This window comes from Monopterus albus, unplaced genomic scaffold (genome assembly GCF_001952655.1).
Source record: "Monopterus albus unplaced genomic scaffold, M_albus_1.0 scaffold103.1, whole genome shotgun sequence".
Lineage (NCBI taxonomy): Eukaryota > Metazoa > Chordata > Actinopteri > Synbranchiformes > Synbranchidae > Monopterus > Monopterus albus.
In genome coordinates, this window is record NW_018127983.1 from 584,771 (window position 1) to 600,474 (window position 15,704).

Sequence of the window (15,704 nt, forward strand, 5' to 3'; positions counted from 1 at the left end):
TGCAGAGCTGGCTGGACAGAGCTACAACATGACCATGGAGTTCCTGGATGGGGAGTGGGGAAATGCTGTATCACATGGGTCTGTACTACACTGCAATTAGAACTCAATAAAAGGATGACAGAATGCAAATGGTTTTATTTTGAGTAAAAAAAAAAAAGTTTTCTTTTCACATATACAACCTGTAACATACAGAATATGCTGATAATGACCAAAAACACCGGAACACAGCCAGAACTGTATGAACAAAGTGCAGTGCATATATTCTAAACACAGTATAACCTTTTCACGTAGTGAAAAATTAGGGATATTCAGTTTCTCTTAAATTCACATTGGAAACCCTAATGAGAACTATCATCAACCTCTGCCCAAACTATACCTCTCTCTCTTTTGTGCAAACATGTTTTGTAAAGAAAAGTCAGTGTGCATGTAACTTGCATATATAACCAGTGTTCTGTCTGCATTCAATATAGTTTTAGGGAGAATAAAGTGGTCGGGGTTCAGTGACTGGGATTCCTTAAACACAAGAACAAACACTGCACATTTCAGCAAACAAGACTGTGGCATTTACCTACAGTGTATGGATGCTTTAATTAGCTTGTCACACATGAGTGGCAGTTGTAGAAATACTCATCCAGGTGTCAGAATAACAGAAAAACAAGGAGGAAAGTTCAGACTGAAGCTTGAATTCTGAAAGTGCTGCACCCCAATCATCTCACAATCAGGAGTGCATCAGTGCAAACATTTGCCAACCATGCAAACAGAATTTAAGAACAAAACATTTATCCGTTGTTCTTGTTTCCACAATTAGTTTGATATTTTTGGTCTCTAGAATGTACATAAAGCTTAAGCTGTCATGTTTCATCTCTAGAAGAACCAACAGTTCAGGTTACTGTGAGACACCGTTTAGAAGTCTTAAAATAAAAAGGACACATTTTCAAGTAAATCACAATAGATTTTTAGTCCAGGTTCAGCTCAAAGGTAGTCATGATGTCCTGCTGCATGGTCATGTCAATACCAGACATCTATATAGAGAGAAAGAAACAACAAACAGAATTGTTAAAACCGCTTTAAAGAATGATCACACTAAGACATGAACAAAAAGGTACTCACAGCCTCGCGCCTGCGACGTTCTTGTTCCTTCTTACGGGCTATCTCTCTTTCCTTGTCCACTGAGAACTGTGTGGTTAGAGGCTGCGGCTTTTGCTGCTCAACATTTCTGGGAGCATCTGAGGTAACCTCGGTGCAAATGTGCTCTGGTGAATCAGGATCCTCTTTGACAGGTTGTGGATTTGGTTCAGCTTTATACAAGCCTGGTAGGCTAGAAGGAGAATGTCCTTGTTACTTCAAAGTTGTTCTCTTTCAATCAAGTATGAAGCTGCTGGGGAGTAATACTAGTTTGACTAGGTCAAAGGCTATGTTCAATGCCTGATGCAGTGGCCCAAATCAGAACGTTTTCTCTCCCACTGCCTCAGATATGAGCTTTTCATCGATGTCTGAACAAATATAAATTGAATTTTCTTTTCTCAATTCATATCTGAACCACTTCCATATGTGGTTCTACATCCCATTCGTATCCAATCTCCGACCCCGCCACTGCTGTCAGAATGATCAGAGCAGAATTCAAGTTTTTTTGTTTCTCTCCTTAACATCTCCCTCTCGTGCGCATGTTGCCTAGCGTCATCATTCAGGGACGAGAAGAAGAGAGCAACAACTGTGCCAGGGTTCAGTGGAGAGATGAGGGAACACATTGTAACCAAGCACTCTGAGGAAATTATGATTCAACTGTCGTACAAATGGTGCTGTTGTTTTTGTTTCACATTTCAGTTAAATCTGTGTGGCAGTTTAGGACCTCACCAGTGTTCAGGCCATAACTAGATACACACCTCTTATAAACACCAAAATAAAAGGTCTTAGGCCTGAAACATACTTCATACAAGTACACACATGCTTTGACCTACATGACATCAATTTCACATGTAATCTCGTGCATGCCACCTGAAAATCTTAACATGGTGCAAGTGTAAGTCACAGTCTGAGTATTGCTGCCAAGGGGCACTGTAGCCTGAACCAAGAGAAAGCCGACTGCTTCCGTTTGGGTTAGCTTCTGCACAACCTGAACCAAGAGAAAGCCGACTGCTTCTGTTTGGGTTAGCTTCTGCACAAAACAACAGTGGCTGAGCAGTTCAAGAAAGCTCCAGCTGAACATGTCTGTGGGTAGGGACATACAATACTTAGTCATGTCTTCATCCAGACTGGAATGCAGTTGGAAACACCAACTTCTTTCAACTGTGTACAACACAGCTGCTCTGAGTACATCCCAAGCCTGTTATAAGTACCTTGACTTCTCTCACTTGCATCTTTTCTTTGTGTGTTAATTCTGCCCACATAAGATGCAGGAAAGGTGCTGAGGAAACACAAACCTACTGACGAGGTGTCATTTCCTCCGGTCCCTCACCTGATACGTCCAATCACCTACTAATTTCGATAGTCTTGGACCAATCCTGTAAGATACTGTGGTCATGCAAACATTGAGCTTGAACTTTCACATATCACCCCCTTGTGGACTGAGCTCGATCACCTCCACCAGTCCTTTAAAACATGTTGACTGTGGGAATGTCTCATGAGTCTTATAAGGACCATTGTTTCCCTCACTTCGGAGTCTTTTCCTTTTTGTGTGTGGGGACAAGGAAAAGATGCGAGGAAAACACGTGATGAGGACTCAAGGAAACACGTTAACATGAGACATCCTTTCCTCAGATCCTTCATCTGAAGCGTCTAACCACCAACCAATTTCTGTTAACCCTTCATCTGAAGCGTCCAATCACAAACCAATTTCTGTTAATAGGGCATGTCAGTTCACAAAAAACTTCTGCGAAGGAAGGTCTTGTGTATTCTTGGTCATGGCACCTCCAGCACCAGCCTCGGTCCTCTCCTCAGAGCCGATAAAGAAACATCCCCCTCGGATGACCTGGAAGTCATTCTGATCGACCGAGGACATAGGAACAATCTTACAAGAGACATGAGACATACTGTGTGTTCACTGGGAACGTGCATCAGGCCAAGCACTGTCATTTGCCTTTGCAGACTTGTATGCAGTGTTTCAGGGTTAGAGCCCTGTAATGTGACTATAGCCTCAGAGCAGCAATTTTACTTTGAAAAATTTAATTCAGAAGCACATTCTAAACATCTGCTGTTTCTATGTGAATACCTGCTCTTTTCAGGAAACTCCTTCTCCTCGTTTTCTGCCAGCTGTTTCTTCCTCAGTGCTTTTTCACGCTCCTCCTTTTCCATGGCAGCCTTACGGAAGTGCTGGAAGCTCTCCTTTGAGGACTTGATTGCAGTTGAAGTGACTGACTGTCTCACCAGTCTTGCCCAAGACTCAGCATTTTTCAGAACAATGTCCTGAATGAGACAAGTCACCATGTTTATCTGTAACTCTTTAAAAGTGCTGGGTATTGATTAGGGGTGTTCATCAGAAACGTCATCACGATACAATCTTATGTTGATTCTCTTAGCCAGTGATCCGATGTTTGCCAACACTTAAAAATATGCCATGAAGCAATTTCGATTTGATTCATGGGCCTGTGATCAATAACATTGTGTCCATTCCATTTACATTATCAAAAGTATAATTTAAATATTTTACTATGCTCCTCTGTTCACTTTCCCATGCTATTTAAATACACAAAAAGGACCCACAATGACCTTCCAGTTCAACATAAACTTTGAGACAGGAAGTGTTTACATTGTCACACATACAAAAAAATATAAACAACAACAACAAAAACAGACATTTCCTACACTGCAGTAGGAGTTTTGGTTAAAACGTCACATTCATACTAGTGTTGTGCATGTTTTTTTTTTTTTCCCCATTCAAAATACTTCCATACTCACAACTTGTTTCTGGTAAATAGCTTCATCTGCATTTTGTTACTTGCCCATCTCACACAACAGATTGAGAACTCCAGTCTATCAAATGTGTCAGGCCACACCGACTCAGATACATGGTGTGTGAGACGTGCGTCACCCCTGGACCCTCTGCGTAAACAGCTATTTACACAAAAGCTTTAGTACGTGCTGCTTACGTCTCATTTTTGTATGAATTCCAGTCTCAGAAAATTAGCTGCACTGCCTGTTCTCCAGTTTGAAGAGAGCAACTCTTCATGGGAAATGCGTATAGACGTGGCTGGTTGATGGTCAAATCATAGGCACACCCAACATCAAATGGTTGCATTGCCGACATCAGATTACTAGGCATCTGACCAATCATTACACCCCAAGTTTTTGTGGCCCAAACATGCATCAACTTCAAACCTGTGTTAATCGATTTTAAGTTACTAGAAGGCAGAAAAACGCCACATGAGATTACTGATCATACTAGTGTCCTCTAGTGGATCGTTTCAAATAAAAAGGATATGGACTCAAACCAAAAACTGTCCCCAAAATGTACAAGTTCTATTCTCTCTCCATTTGTAGTAAAAAAAATATTGCACAAGGGTCATTTTGATTTTAGCAGAGATTGATTTTTAGTGTAATTAAAAGTCAGCCAGCTGGTCCCACAAAACTAGTTTAATATATAAAAAAAAAGTGTAGTTGATGTTTATAAAAAATTCTTAATGCAATCAAGCTTGTACTGCAGAATCATTCTTCAACAAGTGAGTAAAAACATCACCCTTCGTAAATGGACACTCAGTTCAACAATGCTGACCTTTTTGGAAATGTGGGGTCTTTCCTCTTCAGCAGATTTACTTGCTGTATTGGTGTGAGACACATTAGTCAACTGACTGTCAGGAAAATCCTCAGGGTATCTGAAATCTAGCACAATCAAAAAGTGTTCTGGCTAAAGTATTAGTATTTTTTAAAATGAAGATATCAAATTAAGAGTCTTGTAGTGACCTACTTGACCCAGTCTCGTCTCTGGTCTGCACTGGGCTGTCTCTCAGAGGGGACAGCACCGGGCCCTGCTGAAACATGAGCTTTATTTTTAACATTACAAGTAATGCAGCCATCATTTAAAATAATTAAGTCCAAACAAACAGCAGCACCATTAATGTGAGTATTGTAAACTACACAAAAAAAGATCCACAGCTATGGAAAACTGTGAGGACAACATAATATGCCAAGTGCCATGCTGATTTTGGTTCTCTTCCTTTGGAATTCTCATACACCCCTTGTATTTGTCATATATGTGAAATGTCTTTTTGTAGACACCCTATGATTAGGAGTCTATGTACATCACATTACAATTGCATCTGATTTCATGTTTCTGGAATTAAACAAATGATGTTACAATGAATACCAAGACGCATTGTCAACTTGTCACTGGACACTGAAAAAGTAGCAGCACTACAAAAGGCTTTGAGGGTATATGGTGGACTATAGTACAACAGTCCTTAGGCACCATTTTTGGTGTGGCTATGCTACTTGAGCAACCAGGTCAACGATAAACACCACCTTTAACTGAGACCATTTATAGTTTCATGTGCAGTATTTTGGCTGTCCTGGACTAAACTCATGATGGTGGTCTGCACCCGATCCAAACACCGACTATAAAAACTAAGGTAATGCAGTTTTATTTGCTCTGTCATGTGACACCCTGGCTGTATTCAGAAAGTTCTGTATAATGCAACTTGCGATTAGTAAAGTGTGACATCACATTTTCCTATTTCAATTTAATACCAAGTAAAATCCAGGCTGGTAGCAATGATACCAATACTTGGTGCAAAAAGGGAAAAAGAAGTGAGGAGAAGGAGATGGGTCCAGACAACACGCTGATTGAGAGGAGGAGATAAGGTGAAGGCTATGAGGGCTGGTTGCTTTAATTAACAAATGGTGCCACCATGGTCACATTACTGTGAAGGGATGTTTCTGTAGCTCAGATACTGAGCCGTTAGCCAGAAGACTGTGTCACAGTTCAGAGTGAATGGTCCATAACAGGAGTGGTCACAAGGTTTAAAAGGTTGTCTGAACAAATCAAAGCAGTGTGCATGTCAAATGTTGTACCTCAAATCTGGCAGCAGCCCAGTCAATCAGAATTCCTGGAGACACCATGGGGGATAGAAGGGCGGACAAATCTGTAGAGCAGTAAATGACACGTATTGATCTTGACCACAGTTGAGAAGTAAGCAGCTATTGCATATTTGTACAGTCATAAAGCAAATCGCTTGTGTACACAGTGTTGGGGAGTAACAAGTGACTAACAATTAAATACATGCAATTGGAATCACTGAGAAAAAAAAAGTCATTAATTAGTTAATCAAGATGCTGGTAATTACATCTGAATATATTCTTTTGGGTAAAAAGCTTAGAATACAACATTCCTTCTGTTGCTTTGCAGGAATTCCTTCTTTTGGTAAACTTCCAGAGACCGCAGGTCAGCAAAGCTGCTGGGTTAGTTAAATTGCAACACCATCTGACTGTGTGTGTGTGTGTGTGTGTGTGTGTGTGTGTGTGTGTGTGTGTGTGTGTGTATATATATTCTACCCATGATGCAACACCATCATGGGTAGAATGACTTAACAAGGACCCGTCTCCACCTCAAGATGGGCTCCATTCATTTGGCAGTACACACCCTAATTTTGAGTAATGCTTTTGACAGTTCTCTTCATCTGCAAATCAAATCAATCCGCATTGCTCTAAGCGAGTCTGGCTGCGACCTGCCGACAGCACCAAGGTAGGCTGCCGTGCTGTCAGACAAGAACGCCTCAAAAATGACCGTCCCAACACCGAAAGCAGCTGCAGGAAGAATGAGTTTTAGCATAACACAAGGAGCGTCAGACTCAAAAGCAAAAACATATAGGAGCTAACCGACTTGTCCCTGTTCAGCCTGTTAGAAGCGAGACCAAGTGAACCAATTTTCACTTCCTGAGGGACTGAGCAGCCTGAGGTGAACAGGTTTAGCCAACGTTACCGTACCACTGTATTTATGATGTAGAACCACTGGCAGTGGGGGAGGAATTAGGAATGTCAATGAGAGATTTCTATTAAAGACACGGACAAAGCTGATGTGAGTACAGTGTTTGTACGAAGCATTGTTGCTGGTTTGGCTCTAGGTCTCAGAGGCTGATGAAAGACTGCTACAAAAGGCTACAAAGGAAATAATGCAGAATAAAAAATAAAAAAAAATTAAAAAAAAAAAAAAAGCAAGTGAGTGTCCTTTTTAACCAAGCAAGGATTTTCACATTACCAGCATAAAGAAAAACATGTTCATTTGAACTAAAGAGGTGACCCGGTTGCTCCATGCCCAAGGCTTACTGACTCACATTTTTAATGAAAACAGCAATTTTAAAACTGAACCATCATGTAAATGACCACAATTGAAATTAATGCATTAAAAAAAAAAATTCTCTTAGTTGAGGGACAAAGTACTAACACAAGCATTACCTGGAGGTGACAAAATTGGCTCATCACAGGTGTGGTCTCCAGCACAGTGCACCGCGTGGCTATTAATGTCTGCTACAGAGGACTGGGCAGCAGGAGGCTGGAAAGTCTTCAATGCAGCTTTTCTCAAATCTTTGGTCTCCAATACCTTTCTGCATGCAGGATGACTCAGCTTTGGCTTAAGAAGAAAACACATTCTTACTTTTCATTGTAGCCAGCATGGCTAACACAGAATTACCCATTTGACTGTATTTACCTTTGTTTTAACCTTTCGGCAGGAGTCTTTACTTTTTGGCTTCTTTGTTTTCAGCACTGAAAAACACGCACATTAATAATTTACTGCCTACAAAGTCACACTGCTGGTACCAAAAAGAAAACATTTCACAATGTCCAACTACTTAATATGCAAATAAAATTTACAGTACCTCATCTTAAAAATGACGCTTTTGTTCAAAAAAGCCAATTTAACAGTTCCACAGTCTCCATTTATGCATTTACAAATTTATGTCAACCTGTTAATCATTTTCAATACACCACCACTCCCCTGCTGCACACATTCAAAATTAGGATCTCTATTTAATTATATGAATATCATAGGTTACACAAAACACTGCATTACTTTCCTCCATGCTGGAACAGCAGTTTATAACGCGACAAATAGGTGTCTCATCCTGAATTGTGTCTACAGGTCACAGCACCGGAGTAGTGTGCTTTTTCAATAGTTTACTAGCATGAAAATGTAAAAAAAAATAAAAAAAATCTAAAACAATTGCCAATGTTTACAGGTCTGGCTGACTTTCTATGCAAGGTCTGTATTTAAAATGGCACAAAACAGTTAAACAGACTGACAATAAGGACGGTGGTGCAGCTTGAACATCAGCTTTTATCTAATTTTAAGAAGTGTCACAGGAGGGTACTGTGCTATCCAAGTGTACCTAATGCTAGAGAATGCTCAAGTACAACTTAAAAGCTTGTTTTTGCCCTCAGTGGTTTCACATTTGACCTTGCTGTAGTGTATATGTGGGCTGCATAATGCATTAGTGTTCCCAGTCTGAGACATCACTGTCGGGTGTAGCGGAGCAGACCTTTGACCCAACAGTGATGCGGATGCCAGAAGTGCAACAAACTTGAAACTTTGAACAAGTGAGGGCAGTAAAACTGCCTTAATAGCAGCCTGCTATTAATTTAGTTTTTCATTTGTGCCTTATCGAATGTCAACATTATGGTTCCAGTAAGAGCACAAATTAACATCTACTGAAAGAGAAACAATAAAACAAATCCGCTCTGTCAAATATTTAACTACAACAAACACCCAGGTGACCTTGCTCATCTCTTATTTTTAAAAGGAGAGGAAGAAAAAAAAAAAGTAGGTGATGAGGGCAGAGTGCTGAAGAAAGCAGCAAACCTGATTCAGAGTCACTGTTATCAGAAGTGCTAGAATGACAACTACTGCTGCTGCCGCTGGGAGAGCTGGATGACAAGCTGCTGAATGCCGGGCAGCTGAGATCAGGAGATGCTGTGGCTTTAGCTGGGAAAACAAACAGCAAACTAATTTTCACACTCAGTGCCTCCCTTAGGAAAGCACAACTGCGATGATTTTACAATAGTTAATAAAACTCAAGTCTTACCTATGAGCCTTTTTTTCTTAATGAAGTGCTGCTCTTTACCGGCAACCTCACATGTCCCTGTTCCTTTCCCAGTCTGGTTTCCTCCTGTGGGCTTCACCAGCTTTTTTTCTGCAGGGCACAACAGATAAACTTCCATTCACATATTGAAAAGGTAAATTACAAAAGCCTTAACCTTACAAAGGAATCTTAAAATAAAATAAATCTGCAATTGCTGACTGAAGAAAGTTTAGCTAAACAAAACTGAGCTTTACTTACTGGCATTCTTGTTGCATTTCCTCAGACAGGCTGCAACAAACCTCTGCAGGGCTCTCAGTGTGGAAGGCTTGAGCATTGCAAAGTCGACCTCAATGTCCTCTAGAGTGGAATCTCGCAGGCAATGCTCTCTGGCATGAATGATTTTCACCAGCTTGCCCAGTTTGTCACCGGGAAGCTTATCAATGTCCTGTTTTAACTGCATTTTCTCCTGGTAAGTCATTGGTAGCGATAGGGCCTCATCCTCATGTTTTAGGGGTACTCTGTGTCTGCTGCCAAGCCTACACATACAAACAGCTGATATCATCCTTAGCATGTGCTGTAGCATGCACAGTTCCCCATAACTTAGAATAAAGTAGAAAATACAAGTCACATTAAATGATCACTTACATAGAAAAGCACTTGTTAGTGGCAATTTTTTCAACAACAGATTTGCATTTTGAGTATGTGGACATTAGTCGAGCTGTGTCCTTTTCTTTAGACCGTTTTTCCTTTTTCAACTTGTCTTTTTTCTTTGGTTTCATCGGGGGCTCTTGGGTGAGCTTCTTCAGCTGATCACTGACCACTTTCAACTGAAAAGTCAGCCATTGATGAGACAATTAGGTAAAGTGCACTGAAAAACTCCTCAAGAGCCATGTGCACCATGTAGAATACCAACCCGTTCCTCCAGATTGGCCAGCTGCAGGGCCACCTCTTCTGAGGAACTTTCTGTGTCCAAGGAGCTTTCACTTTCAGAACTTGCTGAGGTTGACAGACTTCCAACTCGGTCTACATTTCCCTTGACAACTCGTTGAGGAGGTACGGGACAACCCTCTGGTTCTTGGGGAACCTTCAGATAACGGGCCTCAAAAACATCCTGTTGACAAATAAGAACGATAATATTAATACCAATTCTTTTTAACTGAAGGATACATTTGTCAGTCTACATAAGTGGCACAGGGGGTTGTCAATGTAGTTTCTAATTTACCAGTGTTGATTATATAATGTAAAGCCCAATCGATTCCTGATCCTTTGTGCTTAAGCTATGCCCCACAGCACTCTGCAAAAAAAGGAAAGGCTGGAACCAAACAACCAGCTAACGTTTCCATAAAGTCACTCTGCAACAGTCAATGTGTGATTGAGATCATCATCAGATGAAAAAAAAAAAACCAATATGGTTGATCTCTCTCTGAGATAGATTGGTTTATAGTTAACTCTTGTTAGCCTCCTCTCCTCCTGCCCCGTCTCAGTCTTCCTATACCCGTTATACACCAACAAATTAGCTACATCTATGACTTTACATCTCATTTCTGTAAGAATATGCCATGCATGTATGGTTGACCAGGGATAATGGTTTCACTTGACTTGACATTTTATTCCACATGTTTTCCTACTATACAATTATGTTAGATATATTCTACAGTTCTCTTATGGAGAGAAAAATGCAATCATCTTCTATATGCAAGGACCTCTCGATATGGCAGTTTGGGATTACTCATTAACCGTGATTGATTCTCACTGTCAGCTGCCTGATCTCCAGTTATGCTGATGATTATCACCTGATGGAAGTGTTCACTATTTGCCAGTGAGGTCTCATATGCTACACAAGGCCTGATGATCATAGGGATGCTTTTCTAATACATTTCCTGGGGGCTTGCAGTGTGGCACGAGGATCCTTTTCTTTTGATTCAAGTTTTTTTTTAATCCAGCACCAAAAGATTTGTTATGGATGTGCATGCCCTAATGTATTTTGGGTTTATCAAACAAAAAAAGCCCAGGATGGTTAACAATGGAAGTTAATCCTTGCAGTCATACATATCTGCCAGAAATCAGTGGAGCACAAATTCCTTTACTGTACAATATGGCAACTGGCCGTTATCTGTTAGATATGTGCAATCCATTTTGGTGAGCTACAGTGAACATAACTCCACCTGATGTGAACAACAAATGAATAAACAAACCTATACCTGGAGTTTTCTTGCCATATAGACCACCTCGTGCGAAGGTGGATTGTATTTGTAACAGTTGGAGAACATCAGTCGGACATCAGCAGCAAATTCTTTTGCGTTGGCATACTCTTGCTGATCCATTTTCTTCTGCGAAAACAAAACTGCATCAGCAAAACTGATATCGGACTTCTTTGGAAAATAATGTTATATACACTTTATCATCATAATTATTTTACCTTGATGGTACTCAGGTCCATTGGCTGCTTGATGATGTCATGGTAGTCATGTAATCCCAAAGTAACCACATCAACTGGGGTATAAAAGGGCCACGCATATGCATAGTGCCTCTTTGAGAGCATCTCCTTAAGGATGTCACTGCAATACCTGAGCGGCTCAGACAGTCCGACCTTCTGGCCCTCAAGGACAGGAAAGTCTTTCTTAGGAGGTCTGATGGGCCTTCCACTGCCTCTCCTGGATGATAATGTAGAAGGTGCTGAATGCTGGTCAGTAGGGGAGGCCTCACTGCTGGTAAGCAGTGACGTGGTGTCTGCTTTCCTCTTAAAACCCTTTTTAATCTGAATATTTAGAAAGAGGTTTCACACAAATAGCAAATCACTATGCCAGCTAAAAGTAGATAAAGCACTGGGATAAAGAATGTTTTTTGTTTTACATTCTGATCCTTGAAAGTTGGGTTCAAGTCATGAATTTGCAGTGTGGCTTAAAATGTGAACTTGGCCAAAACATTAATAATTCATGTCTGAGATAAACGACCCTCTTCACTAACTTCATGCAATGGGAATTGATGCACATCAGGAGGAATGACCATCACTGTCTGCTGGAGAAAAACTTCTGACTCATGAGATCTCTGCTTTAATGCACCTGCATGACAGGAAGTAAAGTGAATAAATGCATGAGAACTGGGTACAATTTTTAGCAGTAAAAGATTCCAATGAATCAAAAAAAAAAATTACTGCAAACATTCTTGCCAACACCGTGATGGTGGTGGATGTTTCAGGTATTTATTTCTTATATTACAGTATGAATGATTAAATCCAATTATACAGGGGGTGCTGTTGTGCAAAGTACCTCTGCTTGTCTTTCTCCCTTTCATTGGTTCATTTGTAATGACTGCTGTAATTTCATACTCTTTCTCAGGCATTTTAGACACTTTCTGCAAAAACAGCTTCTCCAGGGTCTGCGCCATAAAAATGATGTCATCACCAGGCTGTGGAAAGAAAATCCAAACATCATAATGAAATCAAAGCACTTGACATGTCCTTATGACAATCCCCTTCTTACTGCAGAAACATTTTCAGCACTGATAATACAATTCACCCATTCCAAGTGTCTGAATGTAAACTACTGTTTGCATTATTGTCATACAAATGCAATAGGCAATAGTGAACATTGTTTACAGACCTACTTCCACATTAGAAAACTTGCTAACGGAACTTCCCTATGTATTGGTATGTTATACAGCCACCTAAATAGCATTCCCTTACCTGATTGTACTTATAACAGTTGGTGAACATGGTGTTGAAGTCTTGTATACAATCAAGTGCCTGATAGTAGTATCTGTTCTGAAGACGCCTCTTAATAGTGCCCAGATCCATAGGCTCTGTAATTATTGTATAATAATCCTGAAAGACAGAGACAATGGTATAAATACACCAAAGTCTTTCCTTCCTATTTTGCAGCCTACCTGAACTTATCAATCATGACAAAGAGAGAATAGAAAACTCATGATTAAAAACATCAACGACACACAGTCAGGCTGTCAAGGTCCAACTGTACAACTTACTGGGATACGCAGTGTTACTGCATCAACAGGCTGGTGAAAGGGCCAAGACATGTGATGCCTCCATAAAGCTTTGACCACCACCTTTTCCAGATACTGTAGCTGATTCGTCACACGTCCAGGCCTCTTGTGATTTATCACCTCCGGCGGAGGGGGATTTCCAGTGACAGTGGGACAGGCTTTCACATCAGACATTGTGTTGTCTAAAGGTCAAGAGGGAGGAAGCCGTCTCAAGTACGCTTTGCAGCAACTTGGTGCTCATCACACGCTTTTCTAAACAAGGAGTGAAGAGTAGTTTCCAGTGCTTCAGTAAAAATGTACATTTGAGAATGACATTCTTTTAATACTACATTAATACTGAAACTTATACTGCCTCTATGCCCCGGCATCCAACCCATACAACCATATGACCAACGTGTTTTGTAAGAACATTCATATTTCTGTGACAAAATTTAACGTTAAACACACAAGTACTTTACATTAAATAAGTCGTGATATTCAGTATTTTAATACCACCAAACCTTATGAAAAGATCTAAACAAATATGTGTTGATAAGTAACTGAAAATAGTCCAACATGTGCACCATTTCTCCTGTTTGATTGAAGTTTTCCAAAAACTACAGTTCCAGTCTGTTTCAGAAAATTACTTATTACAATTTGAAAATAAAAATGATGCATTTGCAACCTGCTTCTTTTACAGATTTTCAGAGGGTTAGGGATTAGTACTACAGACAGGGCAGAAGTCAAAATACTGTCCCACTCTTTTCATGGGATTCAGTGACAGGAAGAATACATAATAACACCTGCTTTATCATTTTAAAACATGGCTTTATTATGGTTCCATTTTGCTGAGCTATAATACTGAAGTACAGTTTGAGTGATGCTGTAGGTGCCAGTATTGCAGGAAACATGCCTCTCTCTCCATTGGCTTTGTGCCTGGTAGTTTTTAACTTCTCAGCAGATACTTTTGTGATTTTTAGTACAGGAGAGCAGGTCAGCCGCATGCAGGCTTGCCGATCTTCAGTCTTGGTTAATGGTTAGCTGAACCAGGATCAGACTATGCTGTATATCAGGAGAGATGCTCTTGAGGTTGTAACTAATCCTAAACTGCTAAATGACTTTAGTTCAGTACAGTCAGCCTAGCTTAATATATAGATGGTATAGGATAGTAGCCTGGTTTTATTTACAGACCTAAAAACTATGTATTAACAAAACACTAACCATCTGTAAAAGTGAGAAAAGTAACAGGGGCTATATCTTGCCCTACTACGCTACAGTCAGTCAATTTACAGTGCACGTTGTTTCTTATTTGCATTTTATTGTTTTAGATGGCAAATGAACAAAAACATTTCATACTTTAATAAATCCAGTGAAACCTCTCTTATTTTTTATGAGTGGTTGTGCAAATATCCTATAATCCAGCAATTACATGATGAGCTCCTTATGATGCAACAATGAACTGGTGATGAGGCAGATGTTCAGTTGAAAGAATGGGGCTCATGTACTATTTGATGCACAATGATTTTAAACACAAAGTATTACTCTAAAAATAAATAAAATTGCAAACAACAACAACAAAAACATCCATTTACTAGTCCCAGTTTGTTACACATAAGCATTTCATGTTGTCACTGTTAACATCTGGGTTTACTGACTAGTGGTAAGGCAAAAAGCCGGATAGCATTTTAGGCAGCAACACCTGCAAGAGGCATATGTTAAATGATAAATCAGTAGGAGTGTGCCCATACACTCAGTATCATATCATCACGATATGATACTGGAATGAACGATGATGGGGCGGGGTGGGGGGGGGGGGGGGGTCTGTGTTATTATGTATAGCAGAGTATTTTTATAAGCAAATATAAATATTAAAATGCCTCTGGAGAGGATCTTTAGGCTTTTTCACTGGTTTGTCTAGTGTTGAACAGCGCAGCAATGGCTGTATGCTGCACCATTGACGGTGTCCGGAGAACACGTCAAACCACGCCTACCGGTTAGCATATAGCATTAGCTAACTACCGCGAGAGAGAGCGTGTCAAAATTCATTGTACTATATAATTTACGGCATAGTAATTTGGTCTACGCAGTAACGTTAAAATAAGATAGCATTAGCTTTTATAAGTAGGTAACAGTTTGAAAAAATGTCAACGTTCCCAAACAATTTCAACTGGCAGATCCTAAAGGTAACTACTTGCTAGCTACCGAGCAACCAAAACTCGACTTCTTACAAGTTATTTTCACCTCTTCAAAGTGCAGTTTGGTTTTAACTACCGAACTAAGCCTATACCTCTTTTGTCAGGTACATTTTTTTTAAACCAAGCATACAACCTAGTACAGCTAACGCTAAACTTGGGCTAGCTTGGCGTTAGTAGTTTAAATGTGGTTGACCCTATGGGCTCCTTGCCAACTACGTTTCCAATCACAGACATCTCTTATTAGCTACAGAGCTGAGACTGCGCCAGCTACATTCACAATTTTATATAAGGCAAACATGACATTCGGAAATCGTGGTAGCATTACCTTCCGAGATATCACGGGTTCTTGTGCTCAACTCTCCACGGGCAGACGTCTCTAAGGCAACCGCCTCAGATTTATAGCCCTCAGCTCAAGTGGAGCTGATTGGTCAGAACATTAGCTACACGTGCTACAGTTTGCTGTCTGCAGAGAAAGGCGCTCGAAACAGTTACTGCCATGCAAAGAATACAACCCGCTCTTTCC

At 40.3% G+C, this 15,704-nt stretch overlaps 1 protein-coding gene across 6 annotated transcripts; it reads right to left on the minus strand.

Moving 5' to 3' along the window:
• Positions 1-120: 120 nt before the first annotated feature.
• brdt (bromodomain, testis-specific) lies at positions 121-15,641 on the minus strand. 6 transcript variants are annotated; one of them, XM_020610063.1, is made up of 20 exons: positions 15,507-15,641; positions 12,990-13,259; positions 12,691-12,828; positions 12,275-12,413; positions 11,973-12,067; positions 11,425-11,763; positions 11,207-11,332; positions 9,919-10,116; positions 9,651-9,832; positions 9,264-9,541; positions 9,009-9,116; positions 8,786-8,908; positions 7,637-7,692; positions 7,384-7,558; positions 6,004-6,074; positions 4,901-4,964; positions 4,709-4,815; positions 3,209-3,402; positions 1,111-1,318; positions 121-1,022 (listed from the first exon to the last, which is right to left on the minus strand). In XM_020610063.1, exons 2-20 carry the CDS (start codon positions 13,179-13,181, stop codon positions 957-959), a joined length of 2,859 nt encoding a protein of 952 aa, XP_020465719.1. In that variant the 5' UTR covers positions 13,182-13,259; positions 15,507-15,641; the 3' UTR covers positions 121-956. The 6 variants fall into 6 exon arrangements, with proteins under 6 accessions (XP_020465719.1, XP_020465721.1, XP_020465718.1 ...); XM_020610065.1 differs by having other exon boundaries at positions 4,709-4,752; positions 4,901-4,961; positions 11,207-11,335; positions 15,507-15,639; XM_020610062.1 differs by having other exon boundaries at positions 4,901-4,961; positions 11,207-11,335; positions 15,507-15,638.
• Positions 15,642-15,704: the final 63 nt, after the last annotated feature.